Source organism: Dendrobates tinctorius, unplaced genomic scaffold (genome assembly GCF_039654945.1).
Source record: "Dendrobates tinctorius isolate UK_male_01 unplaced genomic scaffold, ASM3965494v1 ptg000199l, whole genome shotgun sequence".
Classification (NCBI taxonomy): domain Eukaryota; kingdom Metazoa; phylum Chordata; class Amphibia; order Anura; family Dendrobatidae; genus Dendrobates; species Dendrobates tinctorius.
The window spans coordinates 8,420,443-8,448,186 of NW_027361866.1; the positions used below are offsets into that span (position 1 = coordinate 8,420,443).

Sequence of the window (27,744 nt, forward strand, 5' to 3'; positions counted from 1 at the left end):
CCTAGGACCAGGTTAAGGTCCCAGGCCTCCAGCGGCACCCTATAGGGAGGTACCAAGTGGGAGACTCCCTGGATGAAAGTCTTTACCTGTAAATTGGCAGCAATTCTGCGCTGGAACAGGACAGATAAAGCAGATATCTGTCTCCTGAAAGAGCTCGGGGCCAATCCTGAGTCTATGTCAGACCATAGAAAGGCCAAGATGTTGGGGATAGAGAATCTCAGCGGAGGATAAACGTGGTCTCGACACAAAGAAAAGGACACCTTCCAGGTGTGATGGTAAATTCGTGCCGAGGGTGGCTTCCGGGCACTAACCATTGTAGCCACCACCTCACGCCCAAACCCCGCCTAGGTCAGAATCCAAGATTCAACGGCCATGCCGTCAAACACAAGGCCCCTGAGCTCTTGTGCAAGATCAGGCCCTGGGAAAGATCTGGGTTCTCTGGCAGTCACAAAGGAACGCCAGCGAGCAGCTGCACTAGATCTGCGTACCACGCTCGACAGGGCCAGTCTGGGGCCGGCAGAATCGCTGAAATCCCCTCTGTTTTGATCTTCTTGATGACCCTCGGAAGTAGTGGCAGCGGGAGGAATAAGTATGGGAGGCGAAACTGGTTCCATGGCAGAACCAACGCATCCACGGCGATCGCCTGTGGATCTCGGGACCGAGCGACAAACATGGGCACCTTGGCGTTCAACCTGGAGGCCATCAGGTCCACATCCGGTGTTCCCCACCGTTGGCAACTCTGCTGGAAGACCTCGGAAGACCCCCTTGATGATTTATGCAAGCCACCGCCGTGGCGTTGTCCGACTGAATCCGGACGGGGCGGCCTGCTAGGTGCTGAAACTGTTGCAGAGCCAGCCAGATCGCTCATATTTACAACAAGTTGATCGGGAGGCGAGCCTCCTGCGGTGACCACAGTCCCTGGGTCGTGTGGTGGCGAAAAAACCGCTCCTCAGCCGAGGAGGCTGGCATCGGTTGTGACTACCAACCAATGGTCTGGGAGAAAAGGTTTCCCCTGAAGCAGATGCGGAACTGACTGTCCACCACTCGAGTGACTGACCTGAGAGGACAAGTGTGAATGGGTTCCTGACCCAGGATGACAAGAGGGCATGCTGCAGGGGACGAAGATGAAACTGGGCGAACGGGATCGCTTCCATCTGTGCCACCATCTTTCCTAGTATCCTCATCCTGAAAACGGATGGTGTGAGGGACCGGTCGGCAAAGCGTCCGGGATCCCTGCTGGAGCCCTAGGGCTTTGTCTCGAGGAAGAATTACCAACTCTTGGCAGGTGTCAAAGATCATCCCTAAAAAGGCAATCCTCTGAGCTAGGATCAGGGATGATTTCTTCATGTTGACCAACCATCCTAAATCAGGAAAGAGACACTTTCCTCGCATGCCCGAATTGAAGGGCCCTTGACCAAGAGGTCGTCTAAGTAAGGCAAAACGACAATGCCCCGAGAGTTCAGGATGGCCATGACAACTGCCATGACCTTTGTGAACACTCTGGGGGTGGTGGCTAGCCCGAAGGGCAGCACTGCAAACTGAAAATGTAAACTGCTGATGGCGAAGCGTAGAAATCTTTGATGCGGAGAGGAAAATGGGGATGTGCAGGTAGGCGTCCTGGATGTCAATAGAGGCCAAGTATTCTCCCTGCCCCATGACCGATATAACTGAACAAAGAGACTCCATCCGGAAATGTCTGATCCGGATAAAGCTCCGGAACAAATTTAGGTCCAAAACAGGCCTGACCGTCCCGTCTTTCTTAGGGACCGCGAATAGGTTGGAATAGAAGCCCTGAGCCTTCTCGTGCTCTGGTATGGGAATAATGACTCCGTTGTACTGGAGTAATTCGATGGCTCCTAGCAACGCCCTTGCCCGGGTCTCCCCTTTGGGAAGACGGGAGAGAAAGAACCGCTTTTTGGGGTACCTGACAAACTCTATCATGAGTCATGTGCGACGGTGACCCAGACGTGGCGAACCAGAGTAGGTGGCCGCCTACTTTGCTGATGTCGGCTAAAGAATGCCTCAAGTCATTTGGCTGAGGCTCTCTGGGACCTGGCTCTTCTTGACCTGGGCTGGCGAGCACGCAATCTCCCTAACGGGTTGGCTCTGAGACTTGTCGATCCCTATCCAGGTTGGGGCAACTTGAAGCGGCGGAATTGGCCGCTGTAGTCCACCCGGGGTTGCGAAAGGCCCGAAACCATGCCTGAAACTGGTGGCGAAATGGCGGTTTGACCCTTTGTTGGGGGAGAAACCCGCTCTTCCCTCCTGTGGCATCGGAGATGACCTGGTCTAACTTCTCTCCGAATAGGCGGCCGCACTGATAAGGTAGGGAAGTCAAGGACTTCGTGGAGGTTGAATCAGCCCACCATGGCCTTAACCATAACGCTCTCCTAATGGAAATTGCGTTTGTGGCAGCCAGTGCCACGCAATTGGCTGCATTCAAAGAAGCATTGCTTAAGTAGTCCCCAGCCATAGCGATCTGACTCGCAATCTCTGATACCTCTGCAGGTAGTTCCCTATCCTGCAAGGCTCTGTTCAATGATTCAGACCAAGAAATTATGGCCTTGGCTACCCACATTGCCGCGAACGTGGCCTCTCAGGTGCAGCACTTACCCCAGTCCTGTGCCCCCCACGTGTCCTGGAAGTGCCGGGCGTTACTCCACTCAAAGAAGCGCGCGCCTCAGCTGCGGGCAGGCTGTCAAAAGAAGAGGCACCCTGGGTGGTACTTCCGGTTAAGGCCTAGCGCTGGTCCGAGGCCGGGAGCTCAATTTCTTCGGTGCCCACCCAGGCCACGGGGGGCGGGCCGCCGAAAGTGACGCGAAGGTAGGCGGGGCTTCCGTCCGCGGCCCAGCACAGGCCGAAGCCGCGGGCTGGATTTTCAACTTCTGCCCGCGAGGGGGGGGGGGGGGGGAGAGCGCCACCGACCGCCAGCCGAAGATACGTGGCCGGACACCAGGACACGCCGCCATGAGCAACAGTGGTAACTGCCTTCGCCCGACAAGAAAAGGCTAAGGGCTCCAGCCCTGTGGACGCTGCTGCAGGAGCCCTTCCAGGCCATCACCTCCGTGACTATGCTTCAGCTTCCCAGGTCAGGTAGAGGGGAGGGGGGCCACATATGGGACGGTGCAGGCACCCTAGTTCCATCTGATCCCTTCAAGGGGTGAGGAGAGGGACCGTCCGCCGCCTTGCAGCACCGCAATCTAGCATTGGTGGAGCAGTGGGGGCCGCACGGACTATGCATGTGCCTCTGTACAGCCCATGGTTTCAATAACTAGGGGTGGTCAGGGCTAAGTCCGGCATCATAGCCTACGTTGCGGTCCCGGGAGAGGATACGTGGAGGCGACACTCGCACATGCTCGCCCGTTGTTGGTTTGGGGAAATTGAACCCTTTCAATAGGATCCGTTGCCCCTGTCTCATGTTCATGGAAGGTAAAAATAAAAAAGTCTGGGATAAAAAGACCAGACATGTCCCTCATTGCGGGAGAGGATACGTGGAGGCGATACTCACACGTGCTCGCCCGTTGTTGGTTTGGGGAGATCGGACCCTTTCAATAGGGTCCGTCGCCCCTGTCTCATCTTCATAGAAAAAGGGAATTAAAAAAAAAAAAAAAGTCTGGAGAAAAAAAACAGACGTGTGCCTCCAACAGACACTAAGCATGAACTGGTTTCCGCCCGCAATCAGGGCGAGGGTCTATACGGCGGAGGAGGAGCTAACCTCTTTTTTTCACTTAGTGTCAGCCTCCAGGCGGTAGTACTGCAGCATACACCCACAGTCCCTGTGTCCCCCAACCCACAGTCCCTGTGTCCCCCAACCCACAGTACCTGTGTCCCACAATGAGGCGAAGGAGAAAACACATAGCACACGGATGGCCTCAGCGTACAGTCTGTATTTAACATTGCAAAGTATAGGAGAAGCTTTGTAATTCAATACTTCCTTTATCCATACTGGAAAAAAAAACTGATACACGGATGGTAAAAATGGACACACTGATGGATAACACTAATGAGACCAATACCGGTTTTCACGTTTGTGGTTTATACGGACATGTGAAGGAGGTCTTAAATGTAGATGGCTCCAAAAATGTACTTCGGATGCACATTACCCCCAACTCTACCAATGAAAGAATCCATGTAGGACAAGTCACAATAAAAAAAAAAAAAAAGAAGTTATACGTAGTGAGGAAGAGCTGAGCAGTGCACATGTAATGACGCCGATCTCTGTGGAATCACTAGATCTGACACCACAACGTGATCACTTGTACATGATTACTTTGGTTCCGTTGGCGGTATACTGGATCAGGAACATTTCTTCTACACCTGACAAACAGACTATAATGTAAGCCACTGTGCGGACAGAAAGACACATCATTGCACTTCAATAATTTACTTATTTGCAGAATCCCTATGTATAGAATAGTGCAAAGCTTCTCTATACAGTTGCGTCAAAGGTCTACCCATGTGAATGACAAAAGGACAGCACATATACAATTGTATGTTACAAATACGATGAGATCAGAACAGGCGCTTTTCAGTGAAATACATGACCGGATGCCATGTGTGATCGGAGACAAATATGCTATAGAAGATAAGGGAGGCGGTAAAACATGGCTGACAAATAAACATACGGTCATCGGTTTTGTTGATTGTTGTTTACACCATAATTATCCTGCTAAACCTTCCTCTCGATCACAGAAAGGACCTTTACACAGGAGAACTTGTGAATACACACAAGGAAACGCTCTCTACAGAGGAAAGTGCCCATCAAAAAGAGATAAGTAAAGGCAGAATAATTACCACCTAAGCATATTTTTATTTCACAGCTTAATTACCTTCTTGTGAGTAAATGAAGTGTATCAAAAGGTACTGCCAACCCCAAGCGTGCGCGTCTGTATAATAGTCATTACCGCGTTACAAGTGGAAACAATCACATCAGGAACCTTCAAAGTTCAAACAAAACACTTGTCCTGAAGGATTTCATTCGAGAAAGGAAACAGTTCATTTTACTTGTCAAACCGACCTGTCCCCAAACACCTCCGGCTCGAGAGTAAAAAAAATAAATATCATTATTATAATAATAAATGAATACATTAAGCTTAGGGGTTTTGTTTACTACTTGGACAACCCTTTCCCAATCCATATGCTTCCTCCAGTAAAACAATAACACAGGGCTGTGGAGTAGGAGTCGGGGGTCCATTTTGGTGGAATCTGAATAAAATGGACCAACTCCATCTCCTAAAATATAGAATAAATTGGGTGCAGTAGTTCAGTGCAGGGTGTGCTGCAAATGTTTTCATAATAATTTGGGAAGATTGTGTCTGTTCTGTTCCTGATCTAAGATTCTTGACTTTTAGTTGAGATGAATCTGTGCTGCATTTTACGTACATGCTCAGTAGTTAAGCAGGGATGTGGGGTCGGAGTCAGAGAAATTCAGGAATTGGAGCTATGGCAGTGAAATTCTCCCAGTGAACTCGCCTCTGCACAGCGAGACTTTCTCACTGTGCTAGCGGTGATCTCACAGGAGGGAGGCCACCACAGTTCATTGGCCCGGCTGAGAGCGCAGCCTCAGAGACCTGCAGAAACCTTGATGAGGGATGAGGTCACCGCTGCTCACTGATGCTGTGCAGCTGCTCATTCATTAGTGGTTCTCAGCTTGGACAGTCGCATCTTGGCACCGTCCAGGTTGAAAACTTTATCCCCAGACATGGATTACGCCGTGGGACAGAACGTTAGACAGGTGAGGGATTTTGTTGTATTTTTATGTTTGTTTTACAGGAGGCAAGGGATTCAATGGAATTGGCACTAGATGAGTATAACTGTTTGTTATCTTTAAATAAGAATGGAAAAGTGTCTGTTTTTATTTTTATTCTGGCTGTGGCTTTATTATAGAACTATAGGATTAATAATGGATAGGTGTCTTATAGACGCTTCTCCATTACTAAGCCATGGGCTTTAGGTCACTGGACAATATAAAAGTGACATCAACCCCCACAAATATTACTCCACTTGCCAATGCTACAGGGCAAGTGGGAAGAACCGGGCAAAGCGCCAGAATTGGCGCATCTAATAGATGCGCCTTTTCTGGGTGGCTGCAGGCTATTTTTTAGGCTGCGTGGGGGCAAATATCCATTGCCCCTCAACAGCCTGAGAATACCAGCCCCCAGCTGTCTGCTTTAGCAGGGCTGATTGTCAAAAATGGGGAGACCCCACACTGTTTTTTTTAATAATTTATTTAAATCATTAAATAAACAGCGTGGGGACCCGTCTATTCTTGATAACCAGCTTTGCTAACGCTGACAGCGGAGGGTTGCAGCTCCCAGCTCAGTTTTGTCTGGCTGGTTATCAAAAATACAGGGAAACCCACACTTTTTTTAATTATGATTATTATTTATTTAGAGTGCAGGGGCCATCTGATGAATACTCCCGTCAGTCGCCACCTGCTCTCACTGCTATTAGCGGCAGCAAGCATGGGCTGATGGGAGCAGCAGTCCCATCAGCCCACGCCAGTGACCGGAGGTAAACTTTACCTGTGATCACAGCTGCGGCTCACACTGTCATCTGACAGCGTGGGAACCGCGGCTGTCTGCCCAGCGGTAATGATTTTTCCGTCGATCAGAAGCAGTGTTTGCCATGCCGTCGTGCACATGACAGCGCTGCAAAAACCTGTGTTTGGGGGGGATAAACCCAACAGTAACACGGACTTCTTGGTGAAGTCAGTGTTCGGTGTCCGTGCCCGAACAGTAGGTGTTCAGAACGGATATTGAATTTCACTGTTCGGGTTCACCCATCTCTATTCAACACCAACAGAAATGTAATAAAATGGACAGCGATAAGTCCGATAACGCCTAGGGTACATTTATCTATTATTGGATTTTTAGCTCTATTGCTGATTTAATAGAATTCTTTTGTTCATTTGTAATACTATTACTTAAAGAGCTCTACAACCCATGTAAATATGCTTGAATTAACGAGATGAAACCCTAGTATCCCATACAGCAGGGGAAGGGAACCTTTTCATGCGGCCCGCGGACAGGTCCCTGGAGTCCCCAATGCTCGCGCGGCAGCTGTATCCTGCCCACTGCAGACCCTTTAACCCCCAAGTGCACGGGCACGCAGCGTTCATTACAAAACGCTGCCTGCCCTGCACATGATAGATGTCGTCTGGGTGGGCGGGGTTAGCGCCCAATGCTCTCCCGTCCACATGTCCCGGAAGAGGAGAGATGAATCCTGCATTGCTGCTAGAGAGTCAGCGATCTCTGTGTGCCCGCAGCTCTGTGCCTCCCCTGGGATCTGTGCCCTCCAGCTATGTGCCCCCCGTGATCTCTGTGCCCCCAGCTGTTTCCACATGTGATCTGTGCCCCCCACCTATATATACCCCCTGTGATCTGTGCCCTCCAGCTATGTGCCCCCCTTTGATCTGTGCCACCCCAACTATATGCCCCCCTGATCTGTGTCCTCCATCTATGTGCCCCATCCAGCTGTTTCCCCATGTGATATCTATGCCCCCTGTGATCTGTGCCCTCCAGCTATATGCCCCCTGTGATCTTTATGCCTCCAGCTATGAGCACCCCTGTGATATATTTGGCTCCCAGCTTTGTGTCCCCTGTGATCTATGTGCTCCCTGTGATTTTGTTTCCTGTGATTTGTGCCACCTAGCTATATGCCCCCCCGTGAGCTGTGCCCCCAGCTATGTGCACCCCTGTGATATCTGTGGCTCCCAGCTTTATGCCCCCTGTTATCTATGTGCCCCCCTGCTATGTACCCCCTGTGATTTTTGTGCTCCCATGTGCGCCCTGTGATCTGTCACCCAAAGCTATGTGCCCCCCAGCTATATGCACCCCTGTGATCTTTGTGTCACCGCTCTGTGATCTGTCCCCCCCTGGTGATCTATGAGCCTCCCCGACAATCCCCGTCCCCCCCAGTGCTATATATCCCTCCACAGTTGCTGCATTTACCCCGAAAGTGCTGTATATCCCCCCCAGTACTGTATATCCTACCACCTGTGATATATATAGCCCCCAGTGATGGAGAAGCAGCTCCAGCCGTCACATTAAGGGTGAGTTACCGTAATTAATTGTTTGACTAAATATACTGGGGTAATTTTCAGGCTATGTACCCACGTTTGCATAAAATTTCTGCATGAAAACCGGACTCCTTCCCAGAAAACGCACGTTTTTTTCCGCTCGTTTTCCGCGTGTTTTTAATGCGTTTTTTCTGCGCGTCCCCAGTCTCATAGAAAAAAAAGCTAGAAATGCGGATTTTTCCGCAAAAGTAATGAGCATGCTGCGTTTTTTACCGCGATGCATTTTTTTCACGGAAAAAAACGCATCAATATGCACAAAAAGTGCAGAATTCATTAAAATGAATGGGATGCTTTCTTTAAGCGTTTTTGCTGGTAAGAACGCTTAAAAAACGTGAAAAAAACGCTTACGTGGGTACACAGCCTCAAGGTGATCATTTTTGTGTGGCCCTCGAATGATGGTAGAAATTTCCAAATGGCCCCCAGATGGAAAAAGGTTCCCCACCCCTGCCATACAGTATTGTCACAATTTCATACATTCATGTTCCTACTCGATTGTCTCCAAGCATATATTAAGTTTCATTGTTTTCCAAAATCAAGTTAAGTTGTTTTTTTTTATTATTTTCAGCATTTTAAATTGGTGTATCCTTACAATATTACATTATGCTGTAGCGATACACCTAATGAAAATGTAAAAAAAAAAAAAAATCAAAAACCTTGATTTTAGAAAATAATAATGAAACTTAATATATGCTGGGAGACAATTGAGTAGGAACATGAGTATATGGAATGTGAAAACATACTATGGGACATTAGGATTTCATCTCGATAATTCAAGCATATTTACAAGGGTCGTATAGCTCTTTAAGTAATATTAAAAATAAATAAAAAATAAAATATCAAAAATTAGCAATAGAGATAAGAATCCAAGAATAGATACATCTACCCTAGGAGTTATTGGACATAACTTTACCCATTTTATTACATTTCTGTTGGGTGTTGAATATTTTATGTGGAATTGTTTTTCTTGTTATTTTTGAGATGTGATTATGGATTTTTTTTAATCATTTCTGCCGATGCTTGTGTGTGGCAGTTAATTACCACTCATTGATACAAGTGCATGCTGTAAATGTTTTCATAAGAATTTGGAAAAGTTATGAAATGTCCGTTCTGTTCCTGATCTAAGGATCTCAGCTTTTAGTGGAGATGAATCTGTGCTGCACTTATGTACATGCTCAGTAGTGACCAGTGTGTGGAGTCGGAAGTCAGGGAGACTGAGGAGATGGAGACAGAGTCATAGTCGGTGGTTTGGCTTAACAACTCCGCAGCCCTGCCTCCAACACTAGTGAAAGTTATAAATACGTTCCACGGGTCATGCCAAATATACACCTGAAGGCTCTATAGCCGAAACACGTTGTTATAATATTGAATTTGATTATAGTCTAGTATCCTAGTACGTTTGAGGTTTTTAATTAAAAAAAAAAACAACAAAAAAAAAAACATTTTAACAATTATCGTATTTTTCGGAGTATAAGACGCACCCCAAATTTTCAGAAGGAAAATAGGGAAAAAAGAAAAATGTGTCAAATGGGGGTCCGTCTTACAGTCCGAATTCAGCTTACCAGGGAAGGGATCTGTACAGGTGCAGGAGTGGTCACAGGGGTTGTTCGGTGGTCCAGGCTGGTGCGGTGGCCTCCGGGAAATCCCATCCCATCCCAAGCTGGTGTGGTGGCTCTGTGCTAGCGCAGGGGTGGCAGCTCTCTGCGCTCCGTGGAGGGCTGTGCTGGGGCTGGGGGGGTTGTGCTGGGGCAGGGGCTGTACTCCAATGCAGTGGCTCTCTGTGCTCCGTGGGGGGCTCCGCCGGTATTTTGTCAAAGCCCGGAGGCTACCGCACATCCGTTGCTGCCGCCATGTTACGGTGGCTTCCGGAAGCATGGCTGTCGGGCCGGGAGCGGCGAATGCTCAGATTCAAATCTCGGCAACGAGATCTGAATCTAAGCATGCGCAGCCCCTGGCCCGACGGCCATGTTCCCAGAAGCCACCGCAAAATGGCAACAATGGATGTGCGGGGGGCCTTCGGGCTTTGACAAAATGAAGGCGGAGCCCCCCAAGGAGCACAGAGAGCCGCTGCCACTGCACCGGAGCACAGCCCTCCACGGGGCACAGAGAGCCACAGCACCGGAGGACAGCCCACCACCCCACCACAGAGCCCTGCCCCCACAGGATTTGTAAGTATATTGCGACCATAAGACGCACCCCTATTTTTTGGGAAAAAAGTGTGTCTTATGGTCTGAAAAATACGGTACATATTTTTGGACCCTAGGTACCATTGAGGGAAAGCACCCACAACCTCATTTTTTTCTTCTATTACTTCACGTTGGAATCTTTTGTAAGTATTCATCGATGGAAGCCACGTTGGCAGCATACCACCACCAAGGATCAGCACTGGATATTTGTCCTTTCCAGAGTTGTGCCTGTTTGCACAACTTCACAAGGTAAGCAAAATTTGAAATACTACGCTTAGATAATGCTCCCTCATTTCCCTGATTTTTCTAGGTAACACATTGCAGCCATACATCCAAAGGAAGTGAGAGCTGCTACTGTCTCATTTCATCCAGATGTATGTGATTCCTCCGTAGAAAAGTGAAGCCAGCACTGACTGGCCACAGGGATTGCGTGACATTTTTATGCAACGTGATCCCTGGGAGAGCCAGTGCCGACACCAATGGAAAGGCGCTGGCACTGAATATAAATACTGCTGTGAAGCGGCCCAGATTGCACTGTTCGCTCCCAATCTTGGCCAGCGTCAGTCCCCCTGCGCTCCTCTGAGGAAAAGTTGCCTCTTCTTGCAGCATTGGAGAGTACACAGGTCAGGTGAGCGGCTCAACCATGTTGATGCTCAACACTGTCAATCATTCACCAGTGAAATGCCCCTGGCAAGCGTAAAGTCTAGAGGCAACAAAATGCTGTTATCCTGAAAAAGAATGAGAACAAGCCTGTGAAAAATGAAGTTCTAATACAGGTCAATTACAATTGGTCTCTTGTGCCCCAGCTGCATTTCCAGTCCTGTGCTCGACGCACAACAGCATTTCCTGAAGCATAGTGTGAATAGTGTTGTCCACGCCGTGGGCTAGCTGGCTGCACCATGTGAATAAGACGCCTTCTGTGGCTCATCCAACAAAAGGTGTGGCCTCATATCTTAGCCAGAAGTGGATGTGGCCTAGAGTGAAAAAGGCAACAATTTTGGCACTTTTTTTCTGGGGCAAACAAGCCAACTAGAACTAAACTTAGTCGAAAGATTTACTACGTTTATCATTCAGTTAGAGCCACGGTGATGGATTTGGCGCACTTATGGCTGTCTAAGTTTACACTTTCTAAAAATCGGTCACTTTTAGTAAATCTGCCCATTAAGTAACGTGTACGGCCATCTTAATTATTTTTGCATAGCTTATTACCCCTTAAACATGCTGCAGATCAACGGGGTAAAGGCCAGGTCCTGTGACCTTCATCGGGTGATCACAGACTGCTAACATCTGCAAGCAGCACTCCGCCCGGGGCAGTGCGCGGCTCAGGAGTACGTCTATGCAGTACAACGCTCTATCAGAGCTCACAAAGCTACTTGCATTTACTCCATTCACTGCTAGCAAGCAGCCTGAATGGTACAACTTCCCACCTCTGTTGCCTATATTTCTCTGCTGCAATATATCCAAATGGTAATGAATTGAGCCACCCTGCATGTATTTACTCCATTCACAGCTAGCAAGCAGCCTGAATGGTACAACTTCCCACCTCTGTTGCCTCTATTTCTCTGCTGCAATATATCCAAATGGTACAACTCTGTACTTCTGCTGCTTTACCATTTTGCTGCACATTTTAATGTGCTTGCTAAAGCTTTGGTATAATTCATTTGTTGCACTGTATGTAATACTTACTGCTTTAGATCCGTGACTGGGGCTTCTCTAGATCTTATCAGGTGGAAGGCGTTATAGCATATTGACACAGCATGGTCTAGTGCCTTTGATCAACTAACCATCCCCTGGTGTGCTGGCCCCAGCTGCCAAATTATACCCAAACAGCTGCCACAATCCCTCTCTCCTGACCCTGTAGTGTGGCCTATATATGTAGTAGTTCCTAAGGCCGCTTTCACACTTCAGGCTTTCGGTATCCGGCATGGGGCGGCGAAAAAACGGACTGCCGGATCCGGCCGCATACGCAGACACCGGATCCTTCTTTCTGCCGGATATATTCCTGGCAGAGAAGGTTTCCGGGCATGCGCAGTGCGAAAAACCGGTCCGGCGTTGGGAAAAAACGTTGCATGCAACGTTTTTTCCAGACGCCGGACCAGCTATTTTCTCCGGATCCGGAAAAAAACGGATGCGCCGCATTGCCATCCGGCGCAATGCGGCAGCAATGAAACAGCACGGGGGAAAAGCCAGATCTGGTCGTAACAGGCGCCGGATCCGGCAGTCCGGTTTTTCACCGCACCATGCCGGATACCGAAAGCCTGAAGTGTGAAAGCGGCCTAAGGGGAAGCACGCAGTGTGGGGTGCAGCACGCAAGCATCCCATAAGCAAAGCATCCCAAAAACTAAGCATCAGGAAAACGGCAGTTATACATGGCAATTAGTCAGGGTAGGAGTCAGGTAACCCACACTTTGCTCTCCCCTTTAACCATGTGCTTTATTTTTATCCTCCTGTGTTCCCTTGCCATCCACATTCACCAACCTATCCCCCCTCCATCACGACTCATACACATCAGCCCCTCTCTACTTCCCTCTCCCATGTACTCCTCACCTTCCTGAGAAACCTCAGCCCATCTTGCCAAAACACATCGCAGAAAAAAAACTACTTACAATTCCAACAACTATTTGCTCTTTATCTTCCTACTCCTACTGATTTCAGGGGACATCTCCCCCAACCCTGGCCCACCATCCCCCAACCCCTACCTTACCTCATATCGAAACCATAATAATCTTATTAATATCAGGGCTGTGGAGTCGGTAAGCCACGGTTGCGACTCCGACTCCTGGATTTTATCAGGCTCCGACTCCTTCATAAATGGCCAATTCATAACAACAAATTTACTGTTGTAAAATATTAAACATCGTGCTTATTCAGTTTCTCACCATCATATAAGTAATCAGACCACTTAGAGCAAAAACTACATTTATTAGAATACAATTAGAATATAGCAAATAACTTTTCTAAACTTTTCTAAACTAAGTAAATATGCAATAAACACTTTTATGCAGTTAATAAGAAGAAATCTATAAATTTGTCCTCAGAAAAAGTATTGCCTCTGTCAGATCCTCCTTCATGGATGCCCTCAAATCTGATCTAATTATTTTGAGAGCAGAGAACAACCTCTCTACACTAACTTGTGTTGGTGGCAAAGCAGTAACCACTCGGGCAACATCTCTGACAATGTCAGGATACAGAGGAATCGCTTGTTGCACTGTTATTTTTGATGAACAGTCAAATTTCTCAATTTCTTTTAGTGCACATGAAAAATTCTGCTGAAATGTACTGGCTGTGTTCCTTGATGGGGATGACTCTTCTTCTATGCAGGAACGCTTTGCACGGTCCTTGTGATCCAAATATTTTTCGAAATTAAATTCTTCATCAGTTGATGATGAGGGTGAAGATGTGGCAGGACGACCAAATTCTTCTTGTTCCTCCTGACTGTTCTGCAACCCTTTCATCCTTACTGCTATTTCAAACAGAGCTTCTTTTCCTTTACTTAGCTGTTGATCATCTAGAAGAATCCGATGCATTGGGTCTACATAAACAACTGCCAAAAGAATGTTATTTTGTAATAGTAGCTCCTCTCTCCGTTTCATTGATGTAGCAATGCCACTTGCAATTAACCCTCCTCTTTGGGACAGGCGAAACATCAGGTTCTTCCACTCCTTTAAGAAAATACCTGGAGTTAAGTCCTCTGCTTGTAATTTTTTAGTCACTGTAAATGGGTGCTCTAGCAATTTTTCCAGCTCAGTCACCTGATTCCACTGACTTTCATTTAGCGTCAGTTGAGGGTTAGCCATGTCTACAAGAAAGGTTTTCAGTTCAACCAAGCGCTGAATCATTAAGTAAGTACTGCCCCATCGTGTGGCTTGATCAATAATTGCCCCTTTTCCAGCACATCTCTTCAAAATTGAGTCAACTTTAGGGGTTCTGGCAACAGTAGCCAATTTTCTCACCTTGCCAATCAGTGCAGCAGCATGTCCTTCTTGCAGACTGTCTCTTATAGCCAGCTGTAGCGTATGCACAACACAGCGCATGTGATGAATGAAAGAACATATTGACACAGTTTCAACAAGATCATCTAAACTATCATGTTGCTGTTCATCTGAAGCAACTTCAGTTTGCTCCTCAGTTACAATACTGTGTTCCTCTATTTCAAACATTTCTGTGTCTGTGGACCCAGAATGTTCTTCTAGCTGCTGGTCACCATCATTACTCTCATTCATTAGCTTAATAGTACTTATCATATTTGAAGCATTGTCAGTTACGACAGAAAGAACTTGCTCTTTTTTAAGTTCATAGTCTTGCAGAACCTTTTCCACCAAGACCTGGAGAAACTCACTGGTGTGATGAGCTTTGGTGTCTTTTACTGCCAATGTCTTGGTAACTATTTCATTTTTGTCACAAACAAAATCGGACATTGATGGCAAAATAGTTCACTCTGTGACGTGTGCAGGCATCCATTTTAAGAAACAGAAAGCGTCCCTTGAGAGTTTTTTTTAAGTTCTTCCTTTTGTTTAAAAGCTTCTTCGATTACTAATTTTCTAATACTCTCGCTCTCCAGAGAAACACCAAGCTTGCGGGCCATTTCCCCATTCAGACACATAAAAGCTGGTCGTGAAAATAATGAAATAGGCACACTATCCTTTACAACAAGCTCTATGATCTGTTTTTTAAATGTATCTACTGTCATTGTCACAGTAACTTTGTCACTGACAAAATATCTTGCAACTGATGGCTGCAAAGTTCTCTGCTCCTTTGTTTGGCTGGAAGAGCTGGGCACTGGTTCATTGGTTTGGATGCAGTCTTTCTCATCCACTGCTTTCAGTACTTCTGGATGAAAGCGCTGTAAATGTCTCTTTAGATTAGAAGCTCTGGTAGGAGCATTTTCATCTTTGCCTGAATATGCACTCATCTTGGCTTCACAGAATTTGTTTTCGTCTGGATCATTTGTCATACACTGACAGACATAATGTTTTCTATCTTGAGTGATGGTGAAATGTTCAAATACAGCTGATTTAATGTGATGCTTCTTTGACATTCTCAGGTTTTTAATTCTGCATTCACAATCCAATTGACAATTGTTTTTCCTAAAAACAATTGTACAAAATTATTGCCAGGTCGTACAACTGATATAGTGGTCAGTAATACTGTTATTATTCCTCATGTACTCACAGTTAACTGATGCAAAGTTTGTTGAAAGGATAATACTTATTACAGTCTTCCTCTTCTGAGTAGCAGGCAGCTGTGAGATGCTTGGAAGACGCACACCTAGTATGATCTAGTCTAGAGGAGGAGCTTTACTACTAAGAATTTGCAACACATTTTCACTTTCAGTTTCATACATTGTAAGTAGGGGGGGTTGGGGCAGCATGAGGTTAACCAAGTATAAGATTAGATAAGGGCAGTGGAGAACAGTGACACACAAGAAGTAAGAAATGTCTCTATTTCCAGCAGAACTGCTTATCACTGTTGTTCATAGTTTGATAGAACATATATATTTGAGTAACATTTATAAAATTCATATGAAAGTTCAATTATGAAATATTAATACATTTTTTTTTAAAGCTGGAGTCGGAGTCGGTACATTTCTACCGACTCCGACTCCAACCAAAACTAACTCCGACTCCACGACTCCGACTCCACAGCCCTGATTAATATTACATGCACTCCCTCATCTCCATCTTTTAATTGTGCCCTCTGGAATCCACGGTCTGCTTGTAACAAGCTTCCTTTCCTACACAACTACTTTCTGAACAACTCTCTTAATCTGTTGGCCCTCACTGAAACCTGGATTCAGGATTCTGACACTGCCTCTCCTGCTGCCATTTCCTATGGTGGCTTACAATTCTCTCACTCCCCAAGACCCACAAACAGACATGGTGGTGGAGTCGGCATACTCCTGTCCCCACAATGCACTTTCCAGGTCATCCCCCCAGTTCCATCACTCTTATTCCCTTCTTTTGAGGTCAACACCATCAGGCTCTTTCGTCCCCTTTCCCTCAGAGTAGCGGTCATATACCGGCCCCCAGGCTCACCCACCCACTTCCTTGACCACTTTACAGCCTGGCTGCCGCACTTCATGTCCTCAGAACTTCCAACCCTTAACCTGGGAGACTTCAACATCCCCATTAACAGCCCTATTTCCACATATGTATCCCAGCTTCTATCACTAACCACCTCTCTAGGCCTCTCGCAGCTTTCAACCTCTGAGACACACAAGGACGGTAACACCCTTGATTTGGTCTTTGTCCGGCTCTGCTCAATCTCCCACCTAAATAACTCACCTCTTCCACTCTCTGACCACAACATTCTCTCCTTCACACTCACAAATCCTCGCCCACCCCAGCTCACTCCTACCTACCACAGTCAGAAATCTACAAGCCCTTAACCCTCAGACACTTTCAGACTCCCTACACTCATCACTGTCCCCAATCTCCTCTTTTTCCTGTCCTAATCTGGCAGTTCATCACTACAATGACACTCTTAGAAGCACCCTTGACCAAGTAGCTACCCTCGCCCTCAGAACCTCCAAGCACAGAGTTAAACAGCCCTGGCTCACATCGCAAACTCAACTTCGCCAGCGATGCTCTAGGAGTGCTGAACGCCTATGGTGAAAAACCAGCACACCAGAAGACTTCATCCACATCAAATTAAAGTTAAGAACCTATAACGCTGCCCTTCACCTCGCAAAACAGACCTACTTCACCACCATGAGCTCCTCACTAGCCAACAACCCCAAGAAACTTTTTGACACTTTTCACTCCCTCCTCAGGCCAAAAGCACAAGCCCCTATCACAGACATTTGTGCTGATGACCTGGCCTCCCACTTTACAGAAAAAATAGATAATATCTGTCAGGAAATCTGCTCCCAACCACCAAGTGCTGTGACTCCCATCCCTTCCTGCATCTCCCCTGGCTCACTTTCCACATTTGATCCCATCACAGAAGTCTCCAGACTCCTCTCTTCTTCTCGTCCGACTACATGCACTACCGACCCCATTCCCTCAAATCTCCTCCAGTCTCTCTCCAGTCGTCACAACCCACCTAACTACAATCTTTAATCTCTCACTCTCCTAGGGCATTTTCCCATCCTCCTTCAAAAACGCCATCTGTTATGAATGAGTCACCGTAGGAGGCAAAAACAGAAATACTAGCTAAGTCCAGAAAACCAGAGAAGTTGGCAGCTATCGGATTGCAGATACCTGAACCTAACAACAACAACTAGCAGTAGCCGTGGGGGGTTCCTACGGTGCCCTAGACCCCTCGATTACAGCCGGAGAACTAAATAGCCTAAAGACAGAAAGGGAAATCTAAACTGCCCCAGAGCAGACCCCAAAGCAATAGGCAGCCCCCAACATATAATGACAGTGAAGCAAGATGAAAAAAACACTCATACAGATAGAAAGATAGGCTGAGCAAATGATGGGGCCCAAGCTAACTAAATAGGACAGAATAGAAAAGCTACTGTCTGCAATCCGCCAAAACCCTCTCAAAAACAAGAGCCAACAGACTGATAGGGAAAAAGGCCCTGAAGACGCTAGGCTTCAAAAAGACTATATCAGTACTCAGGTATTATCTGAAGACAGAGCAAAAAGGAATTCAGCTCACCCAGCAGGGAAAGGCAGAAATCCAGAAAAACAAGGCAAAACAAAACCAAAACACAAATGCAAAAAGTAGAGCACAAAACTTAGCTTTTGAGGAGCAGGAATCAGACTGGTCTCCAAGAATCCCTCAGAGTAATCACCCGCAAGGCAGAAGGGCGTCGGCTGCCTTATATCCAGTCAGCAATCCCAGTCATCATCATTCTGCGCAGGTGCTTTGTAATCAGCCTCACTACCCTCCTTCACCAGAAGAGGGAGTTCATCAGACCTCAATGGTGAAGGGGAAAATGAACTCACAACAGTACCTCCCCCTTGAGGAGGGGTCACCGAACCCTCATCCACGCCACCAGGGCGAGCCAAAAGAAAGGCACGCACCTATCTTTTGGCATGAATATCAGAGGCAGAGACCCAGGAATTATCCTCCTGACCATAACCCTTCCACTTAAGCAAATACTGGAGTCTCCGTCTAGCCAGACAGGAATCCAGTATCTTCTCTACCTCATATTCCATGTTACCTGCAACTAATACAGGGTCCGGAGATGCCACCCCAGGAACAACTGGTGTTCAACAAACCTCTTCAACAAGGACTTATGAAGCACATTATGAATTTTAAATGTGACAGGAACAGCCAAACGAAAAGAGACCGGATTAATAATCTCCAAAATCTTGTAAGGTCCAATAAATCTAGGCTTAAACTTAGGAGAAGCCACCTTCATAGCGATATTTTTTGATGATAACCAAACCATATCACCAACCTTAATCTGGGGACCAATGGTCCTATGTCGGTTGGAAAACCGCTGGGCCTTTTCCTGGGAGAGAGATAACTTATCCACCACTTGGTCCCAGATCTGGTGCATTCTCTCCACCACAGTGTCAACACCTGGGCAGGCAGAAGGCTCCACCTGCTCTGAAGAAAATCGAGGATGAAACCCAAAGTTACAAAAAAAAGGTGACATCAAAGTGGCAGAACTAGCTCTATTATTTAAAGAAAATTCGGCCAAGGGCAAAAATGAAACCCAATCATCCTGATCAGCGGAAATAAAACATCTCAAATACGACTCCAAGGTCTGGTTTGTTCTCTCCGTCTGCCCATTGGTCTGAGGGTGAAAAGCAGAGGAGAAGGACAACTGAATTCCCAGCTTGGAACAGAAAGTCCTCCAAAATCTAGACACAAATTGAACTCCTCTGTCAGATACAATGTTCTCAGGAATCCCGTGCAAGCGAACCACCTGTTGCAAAAACAGGGGCACCAACTCAGAGGAAGATGGCAACTTAGGGAGTGGTACAAGATGAACCATCTTAGAGAACCTACCGTATATACTCGAATATAAAACGAGATTTTCAGCCCAAAAAATTGGGCTGAAAGTCCCCCTCTCGTCTTATATTCGAGTCATATACAAAGGGGGTCAGAGGGGGAGGGGGGGCGGGGGTGTCAGGTCATACTTACCCGTCCTGACGCTGTCTCTTGAGCCCCCAGCTTCTCCCCGTGCTCTCTCTTCCTGCCTTCAGCGGTCACGTGGTGCCGCTCATTAAAACTCATGAATATGCGCATATTAATGAGCGGCACCACGTGACCGCTGAATGCAGGAAGAGAGAGCGCGGAGAAGCTGGGGACTCAAGTGACAGCGTCAGGACGGGTAAGTATAGCGATACTCACCTGTCCTGCGTCCATGGCTGCTTGCTGCTGTCTGTCATCGGTCAGTGACTTCAGACAGCAGAGGGAGCGGTGACGTGGTTAGTGCGCGCCGCACCCCTTGCAGTCTGAACGTCACTGACTGATGACGTGCAGATAGCGGTGAGCAGCCATGGACGCAGGACAGGTGAGAATCTGACACCCAGCGACGGAGAGGTGAGTATGTCATTTTTTTTTAATTATTTTTACATGCAGCAGCAGCAGCATGGGGGCAGCATATGAGGGAAAAATCTATGGAGCTATTTATGGGGGAACAACCTATGGAGCTATTTATGGGGGCAGCATATGGGGGAACAACCTATGGAGCTATTTATGAGGGCAGCATATGAGGGAACAACCTATGGAGCTATTTATGAGGGCAGCATATGAGGGAACAACCTATGGAGCTATTTATGGGGGCAGCATATGAGGGAACAACCTATGGAGCCATTTATGGGGGCAGCATATGAGGGAACAACCTATGGAGCCATTTATGGGGGCAGCATATGAGGGAACAACCTATGGAGCCATTTATGGGGGCAGCATATGAGGGAACAACCTATGGAGCCATTTATGGGGGCAGCATATGAGGGAACAACCTATGGAGCTATTTATGGGGGCAGCATATGAGGGAACAATCTATGGAGCTATTTATGGGGGCAGCATATGAGGGAACAATCTATGGAGCTATTTATGGGGGCAGCATATGGGGGAATAATCTATGGAGCATTTCCCACCCTAGACTTATACTCGAGTCAATAAGTTCTCCCAGTTTTTTGTGGCAAAATTAGGGGGGGTCGACTTATACTCGGATCGACTTATACTCGGTATATACGGTATCACAAATCACCCATATAACAGTCATTCTCTGAGAGACAGGCATAGCAAAGATGAAATCCATTGAAATATGGGTCCATGGCCTCCTGGGGACCAGCAAAGGCAACAACAACCCACTAGAAAGAGAACAAGGTTTAGACCGGGAGCAAGTCCCACAGGACTGCACAGAATTCCTGACATCACGAGACAAGGCGGGCCACCAAAAAGACCGACTCACCAGATCTCTAGTACCAAAAATACCTGGATGACCAGCCAATGCAGAGCAATGAACTTCAGACATCACTCTCTTCCTCCACTGGTCAGGAACATACAACTTTCCACTGGGACAACGCTCAGGTTTGTCCTCCTGAAACTCTTCCAGAGCACGCCTCAAATCGGGCGAGATGGCAGAAAGAACTACCCCTTCGCCTAAGATGGTAGCAGGCTTGGTCACCACAGGAGAATCAGCAAAGAAGCTCCTAGAGAGGGCGTCTGCCTTGACATTCTTAGTGCCAGGAAGAAAAGAGACCACAAAATCAAAACGTGTAAAAAACAAGGCCCACCTAGCCTGTCTAGGGTTCAAGCGTTTGGCCGACTCCAGGTAAATCAAATTCTTGTGGTCAGTGAGGACCACGACTTGGTGTTTAGCTCCCTCCAACTAATGTCTCCACTCCTCAAATGCCCATTTCATGGCTAACAGTTCCCGATTCCCCACATCATAGTTACGTTCAGATGGAGAGAACTTTCGGGAAAAGAAAGCACAGGGATTCATTTTAGATGTTACAGGATCCTTTTAGGACAAAACAGCTCCTGCACCAATCTCAGAAGCATCCACCTCTACCTGGAACGGGAGTGAGACATCAGGTTGCCGCAAAACCGGGGCAGAAGTGAATCTTCGCTTCAGCTCCTGAAAGGAAGAAACAGCCTCTGGAGACCAATTCAACACATCAGCACCCTTTTTAGTCAGATCAGTCAATGGCTTGGCAATACTAGAAAATTTTGCTATAAATTTCCGATAAAAATTAGCAAAACCCAAAAACTTCTGGAGGGCCTTCAAAGAAGTGGGCTGAACCCAATCGTAAATGGCCTGTACCTTGGCCGGTTCCATTTCAATAGTTGACGGAGACAAAATAAATCCCAAAAATGAAATCCTCTGTACCCCAAAAAGACATTTCGATCCTTTGACATACAGGGAATTCTCCCTCAAGATCCGGAACACAGTCCGGACATGTTCCACATGAGAATCCCAATCCTTGGAGAAGATCAAAATATCATCCAGATAGATAATCAAAAATTTATCCACAAAGTCTCGGAAAATGTCGTTCATGAAGCACTGGAAGACAGAAGGGGCATTAGTGAGCCCAAAAAGCATCACCAGGTACTCAAAATGTCCCTCCGGAGTATTAAACGCCGTCTTCCATTCATCCCCATGCTTAATGCGGATAAGATTATACGCCACCCTGAGGTCAAGCTTGGTAAACCAGCAAGCACCTTTAACTCTGGAGAATAGATCCGAAATCAGGGGTAACGGATACTGATATTTAATAGTAATTTTGTTGAGGGCACGATAATCAATACAAGGCCTTAATGAACCATCCTTTTTGGCCACAAAAAAAAACCCGGCACCTAAAGGTGAAGAGGATGTCTAAATGACCCTTCTCCAACGCCTCCTTAATATAGGATCGCATAGCCTCGTGCTCGGGTACAGATAAATTGAAGAGCCGACCCTTAGGAAATTTACACCCCGGGTTTAGTTCAATTGCACAGTCATAACTCCTATGAGGAGGCAAAGACGCAGACTCATTCTCACTAAATACATCATAAAAGTCCGCCAAATAGTCAGGAACATCATGCGACTGAGGAGAGGTGGAAAAAACCGGAGCCTCACTAAGGGCACACTGACAACCCCAACTCACCACAGACACAGATTTCCAATCCAAAACTGGATTATGAATTTGCAACCAGGGAAACCCCAGAACAATGGTATCATGCAAATTATGCAACACCAAAAATCTGCAATTTTCTTGATGGTCTGGGGCGACCCGCATTACCACCTGGGTCCAAAACTGAGGTTTATTTTTCGCCAAAGGAGTAGCATCAATCCCCCTCAAAGGGATAGGCGTCCGCAGAGGTGTCATCGGAAATCCACAACGTTTAGCAAAATCCAAGTCCATTAGATTCAGGGCTGCTCCCGAATCCACAAAAGCCTTGGCGGAAAATGTGGACAGAGAGCAGATCAGAGTAATTGCCAGAAGAAACTTAGGTTGAACACCACCCACAGAAAACGTGTGTGCAAAACTTCTCTCGTTTAGGACAGACAGAAATAATATGCGAGGCATCTCCACAAAAAAAACACAGCTTATTACGCCTTCTGAACTCCTGACGTTGCTCTCTGGACAAAACTCTATCACATTGCATAGGTTCAGACACTTGTTCAACAGGTGGCAAAACCTCTCGTGCAGTCCTGCGTTCACGTAAACGCCGATCAACCTGAATGGGTAATGACATAGAATCATCAAGAACAGGAAATCCCACCATAGTATCTTTTACGGCTTCTGACAAACCCTTCTGAAAGAGAGCTGCCAAGGCATTATCATTCCAGCTAGTAAGGACCGCCCACTTTCGGAATTTTTGACAGTACAATTCTGCAGAATCTCGACCCTGGCTCAATGCCAACAGGGTCTTTTCAGCCTGATCAATAGCATTAGGTTCGTCATACAACAACCCCAAGGCTTGAAAAAAATGCGTTCACATTAGTCAGAATAGGATCATCTGGTTTCAAAGAAAACGCCCAATCCTGGGGATCGCCACGCAGCAAAGAGATGACAATTTTAACATGCTGCGCGGAGCTCCCTGACGAGTTAGGCTTCAAGGCAAAAAATAATTTACAATTATTTTTGAAATTCAAAAATTTAGACCGATCCCCAAAAAACACATCAGGAGTAGGGATCTTTGGTTCAGCAGCATGTGAATGAGCAAGGTAGGCGGAAATTCCCCGCACTTCCGCAGCGAGCTGCTCCACACGATCAGACAATTGCTTTATCTCCATTGAGAGAAAAAAAATTCCCCCTACGGCCTCAGAGATATAGAGGAAAAAATATACACACTTTTTTTTTTTTTTTACAATTCTTTTCTGCTATTGAGTACCCTAGGATCTGCGGTATGGCGGGTGATTCTGTTATGAATGAGTCACCGTAGGAGGCAAAAACAGAAATACTAGCTAAGTCCAGAAAACCAGAGAAGTTGGCAGCTATCGGATTGCAGACCCCTGAACCTAACAACAACTAGCAGTAGCCGTGGGGGGTTTCTACGGTGCCCTAGACCCCTCGATCACAGCCGGAGAACTAAATAGCCTAAAGACAGAAAGGGAAATCTAAACTGCCCCAGAGCAGACCCCAAAGCAATAGGCAGCCCCCAACATATAATGACGGTGAAGCAAGATGAAAAAACACTCACACAGATAGAAAGATAGGCTGAGCAAATGATGGGGCCCAAGCTAACTAAATAGGACAGAATAGAAAAGCTGCTGTCTGCAATCCGCCAAAACCCTCTCAAAAACAAGAGCCAACAGACTGATAGGGAAAAAGGCCCTGAAGACGCTAGGCTTCAAAGAGACTATATCAGTACTCAGGTATTATCTGAAGACAGAGCAAAAAGGAATTCAGCTCACCCAGCAGGGAAAGGCAGAAATCCAGAAAAACAAGGCAAAACAAAACCAAAACACAAATGCAAAAAGTAGAGCACAAAACTTAGCTTTTGAGGAGCAGGAATCAGACTGGTCTACAAGAATCCCTCAGAGTAATCACCCGCAAGGCAGAAGGGCGTCGGCTGCCTTATATCCAGTCAGCACCCAGTCATCATCATTCTGCTCAGGTGCTTTGTAATCAGCCTCACTACCCTCCTTCACCAGAAGAGAGAGTTCATCAGACCTCAATGGTGAAGGGGAAAATGAACTCACAACAGCCATCATTACTCCATTACTAAAGAAACCCGCTCTCGACCCATCCTGCACAAACCACTACAGACCAGTCTCCAATCTCCCCTTCATCTCTAAACTTTTGGAAGGCTTAGTTTACTCCCGCCTTACCCGTTACCTCTCCACTCACTCCCTTCTAGACCCTTCACAGTCCGGCTTCCGCCCCCTACATTCGACTGAAACTGCTCTCAGCAAAGTGACCAATGACCTTCTGACAGCAAAACGTAATGGTGACCACTCTCTGCTCATTCTTCTTGACCTATCTGCAGCTTTCGATACTGTTGACCACCATCTCCTACTCTCTAGGCTCCAGTGACTAGGCATTAAGGACATTGCTCTCTCCTGGTTCTCTTCCTATCTCTCTGACCGCTCCTTCAGTGTTTTGTTCTCTGGCTCCACTTCATTTCTTCTTCCTCTTGCTGTCGGGGTACCTCAGGGCTCAGTCCTTGGCCCCCTTCTCTTCTCTCTCTACACAGCCCTAATTGGACAGACCATCAGCAGATTTGGCTTTCAGTACCATCTTTATGCTGATGACACACAACTATACACGTCATTCCCCGACCTTACCCCCTCTGTACTACAGAACGCCAGTGACTGTCCGCAGTCTCCAATATCATGTCCACTCTCTATCTGAAACTCATCCTCTCCAAAACTGAACTTCTTCTGCTCCCGCCATCTACTAACCTCCCTAAATCGGTCATTTCACTCTCTGTGGGTGGTACCACAATAACACCCCGGCAACAGGCGCGCGCTGTCTAGGCGTTATGTTTGACACCAATCTCTCCTTCACATCCCATATATAATCTCTTGCCGCTTACACCTAAAGAACATCTCTGGAATCCACCCTTTTCTCACCATGGAAACAACAAAAACCCTCACTGTAGCATTGATCCACTCCCGCTTAGATTACTGCAACGCTCTATTAATTGGCCTCCCCGTCACTCGACTATCCCCTCTCCAGTCCATACTTAACGCAGCAGCCAGGGTTGTCCATCTGGCTAATCGGTACTCGGACGTGTCCTCTCTTCGTCAGTCATTATACTGGCTGCCCATTCATTATAGGATCCAATTCAAAGTACTTGTACTCACCCACAAAGCTCTCCACAGTGCGGCACCCCCCCTACATCTCCTCCCTCATTTCTGTCTATCGGCCTAGCCGATCGCTGCGCTCTGCAAACGACTTTCGACTAACCTCTGCACTAATCCGTACCTCCCACTCCCGACTCCAAGACTTCTCCCATGTTGCTCCTATCCTCTGGAATGCTCTACCCCAAGAAATTAGGACTAACCACAATTTGCATAGTTTTAGGCACTCCCTCAAAACACATTTGTTCAGAGTGGCTTATCACGTTCACTAATCAAAGTCATTCTATGTGTAAGTGTGCGTGTGTAGCTCATTCACTATATCCATCCTTCACTACCTCAAGATGGCTGGACCTTCATTGTAAATATACAATTGTAGATACACACCTGTACTTTGTATCTCCCCCACCTCACTGTAGATTGTAAGCTCTCACAAGCAGGGTCATCTTATTTTGTCTTATTTTGCTTTAATTATTGTATTATTAACGTTGTTACTTATGACTTGTGTTTTGAAACTGTTAAAGTGTAAAGCGCTGCGGAATATGTTGGCGCTATATAAATAAAGATTATTATTATTGCAGAAGTAAGCACTTTAAGAAAAAAAAAAGTCCTTTTAGCAACCGGTAGGGGGTCTATGAACTTGGATCACTAACTTACCATCAATATCTGTTTTATCCAGTAAATTATGCAGCTTACTGCAAAGCTGAATCATGGTATCCAGCTGCCGGTTGATCTGTACATCCTTTACCCAGGCTGGTGTTTGGCATACAGGGCATTCACTGCCCACACTCCCATCTACACACGTCCTTAGGAAAAAAAATAATAAAATTACATCGCAAAAAGCACAACACAATATTCATAAAATTGTCACTTAAAGCGAGTCGCTTAGTACGTATGCTTTTTGCAAATGTAGCTCAGCAGGCAGTGAAGACCATATGGGTTTATTTGCAAGGAGTATTGGTGTGTCAACTAAGCTTAAGAAAACGCCAATCTTTTCATAAAAAATGTATCTGGGGTCTGCTGAAATACAGAGCATAGTAATTTAATAGCAATGAAAGCCCCTGCAGTCCATGACTGCGCAGTCTCATCATTGCTCTGATGTGAAAGGGAATCTGTCAGCAGGTTTTGTTATCTAACTTGAAAGCAGCATAATGTAGGGGCGGAGTCCCTGATTCCAGTAATGAGTCACTTATTAGGCTGTGTGCTGTCGTTTTAATACAGCGTTTTTAGCAGCAGATTATTACTACAGAACTAGTCTCACGTGAAAGATAGTAAACTGATCTATATAATCCCACCCCCACCATTTATTGGCAGCTTGCCGACTATGCAGTGCACACAGGAACCTGCTAATCAGTGGTGTGAGCTGGGATATACAGGGCTCAGCATTGAAAGCACTGCTAGATCTACAGCAAAGAAATCAGGTTTTCTATCCAAACTGCAGCAAGCAGCCCATAAGTGATACATCACTGGAATCACACTCTCTAACCCTACATCAGGCAGCTCTCAGAATGTATAGCTAAAACCTTCTGACAGATTCCTTTTAAAATGATCGTCCACTATTCGGATAACACCTTCTTAAATACTATAATAGCCCCCCCCCCCCCCCTCGTAAAATACAAAGACTATTCTCACCATTTTCCGTATCATCACCGTCCCCAGCTATTTCTGCACCGGGCTTCGCGTGACCATGTAAGCCCTGCAGCCAATCAGCAGCTGATATTCTCACTGCCATAGGACAAACCTAGCTTATATCTGACATTTATGGCAAACTAAGAACATGCTATGTCTTGTGAGACACCCCCTATAAAATAATGACCACCTGCAAGAAAACCGAAACCGGACCTTATTGTAATTAATAGGGTCCATCTCACGCAGTTCGGGACCATCATGAGACACCAGTTTCTTGCAGGAGTCACGTTTTTATGTTCTTATAACAAAATCAAAATTAACAGCAATTTGTGCCTAGCCTTGCAGGTTTAGGATTTCCCATAGTGGCTCGCACGACTTTGGGCTGCGCTGATCCATAGTCCTGGCCAAAACGGCCTCTTTCCTCAACCAGACCGGAAACAGCGGTCAAGAATGTTTTAGAAGGTTTGGGGTATGTTTACATGGAGGATTTTTTACTTTTGGTGGAAAAGTCAACCGTGGATTTTAAGAGAAATCTACGCCAGAAATCCACTTGGGTTTTGATTAGTTTTTCCCCTTACAGTATTTTAAGCCATTTGACTTCAATGTAAAGTTTGGAGCAGATTTCACAACAAAGTATTAATGCGTCACTCCCATAAATCTATGTCAGGAAAAGAAAAACTCTGAACGGCAATGTGGTTTCCCCC

General features: G+C 46.4%; 1 protein-coding gene across 3 annotated transcripts in view; it reads right to left on the reverse strand.

The window, feature by feature from the left end:
* Window positions 1–27,744, reverse strand: part of BARD1 (BRCA1 associated RING domain 1) — a 74,688-nt gene that overhangs the window by 42,043 nt on the left and 4,901 nt on the right. For all 3 annotated transcript variants that reach the window (XM_073553221.1, XM_073553223.1, XM_073553222.1), the window contains exon 3: window positions 26,069–26,217. In XM_073553221.1, the coding sequence (XP_073409322.1) occupies window positions 26,069–26,217 (149 nt within the window). The remainder of the gene's footprint in view (window positions 1–26,068; window positions 26,218–27,744) is intronic.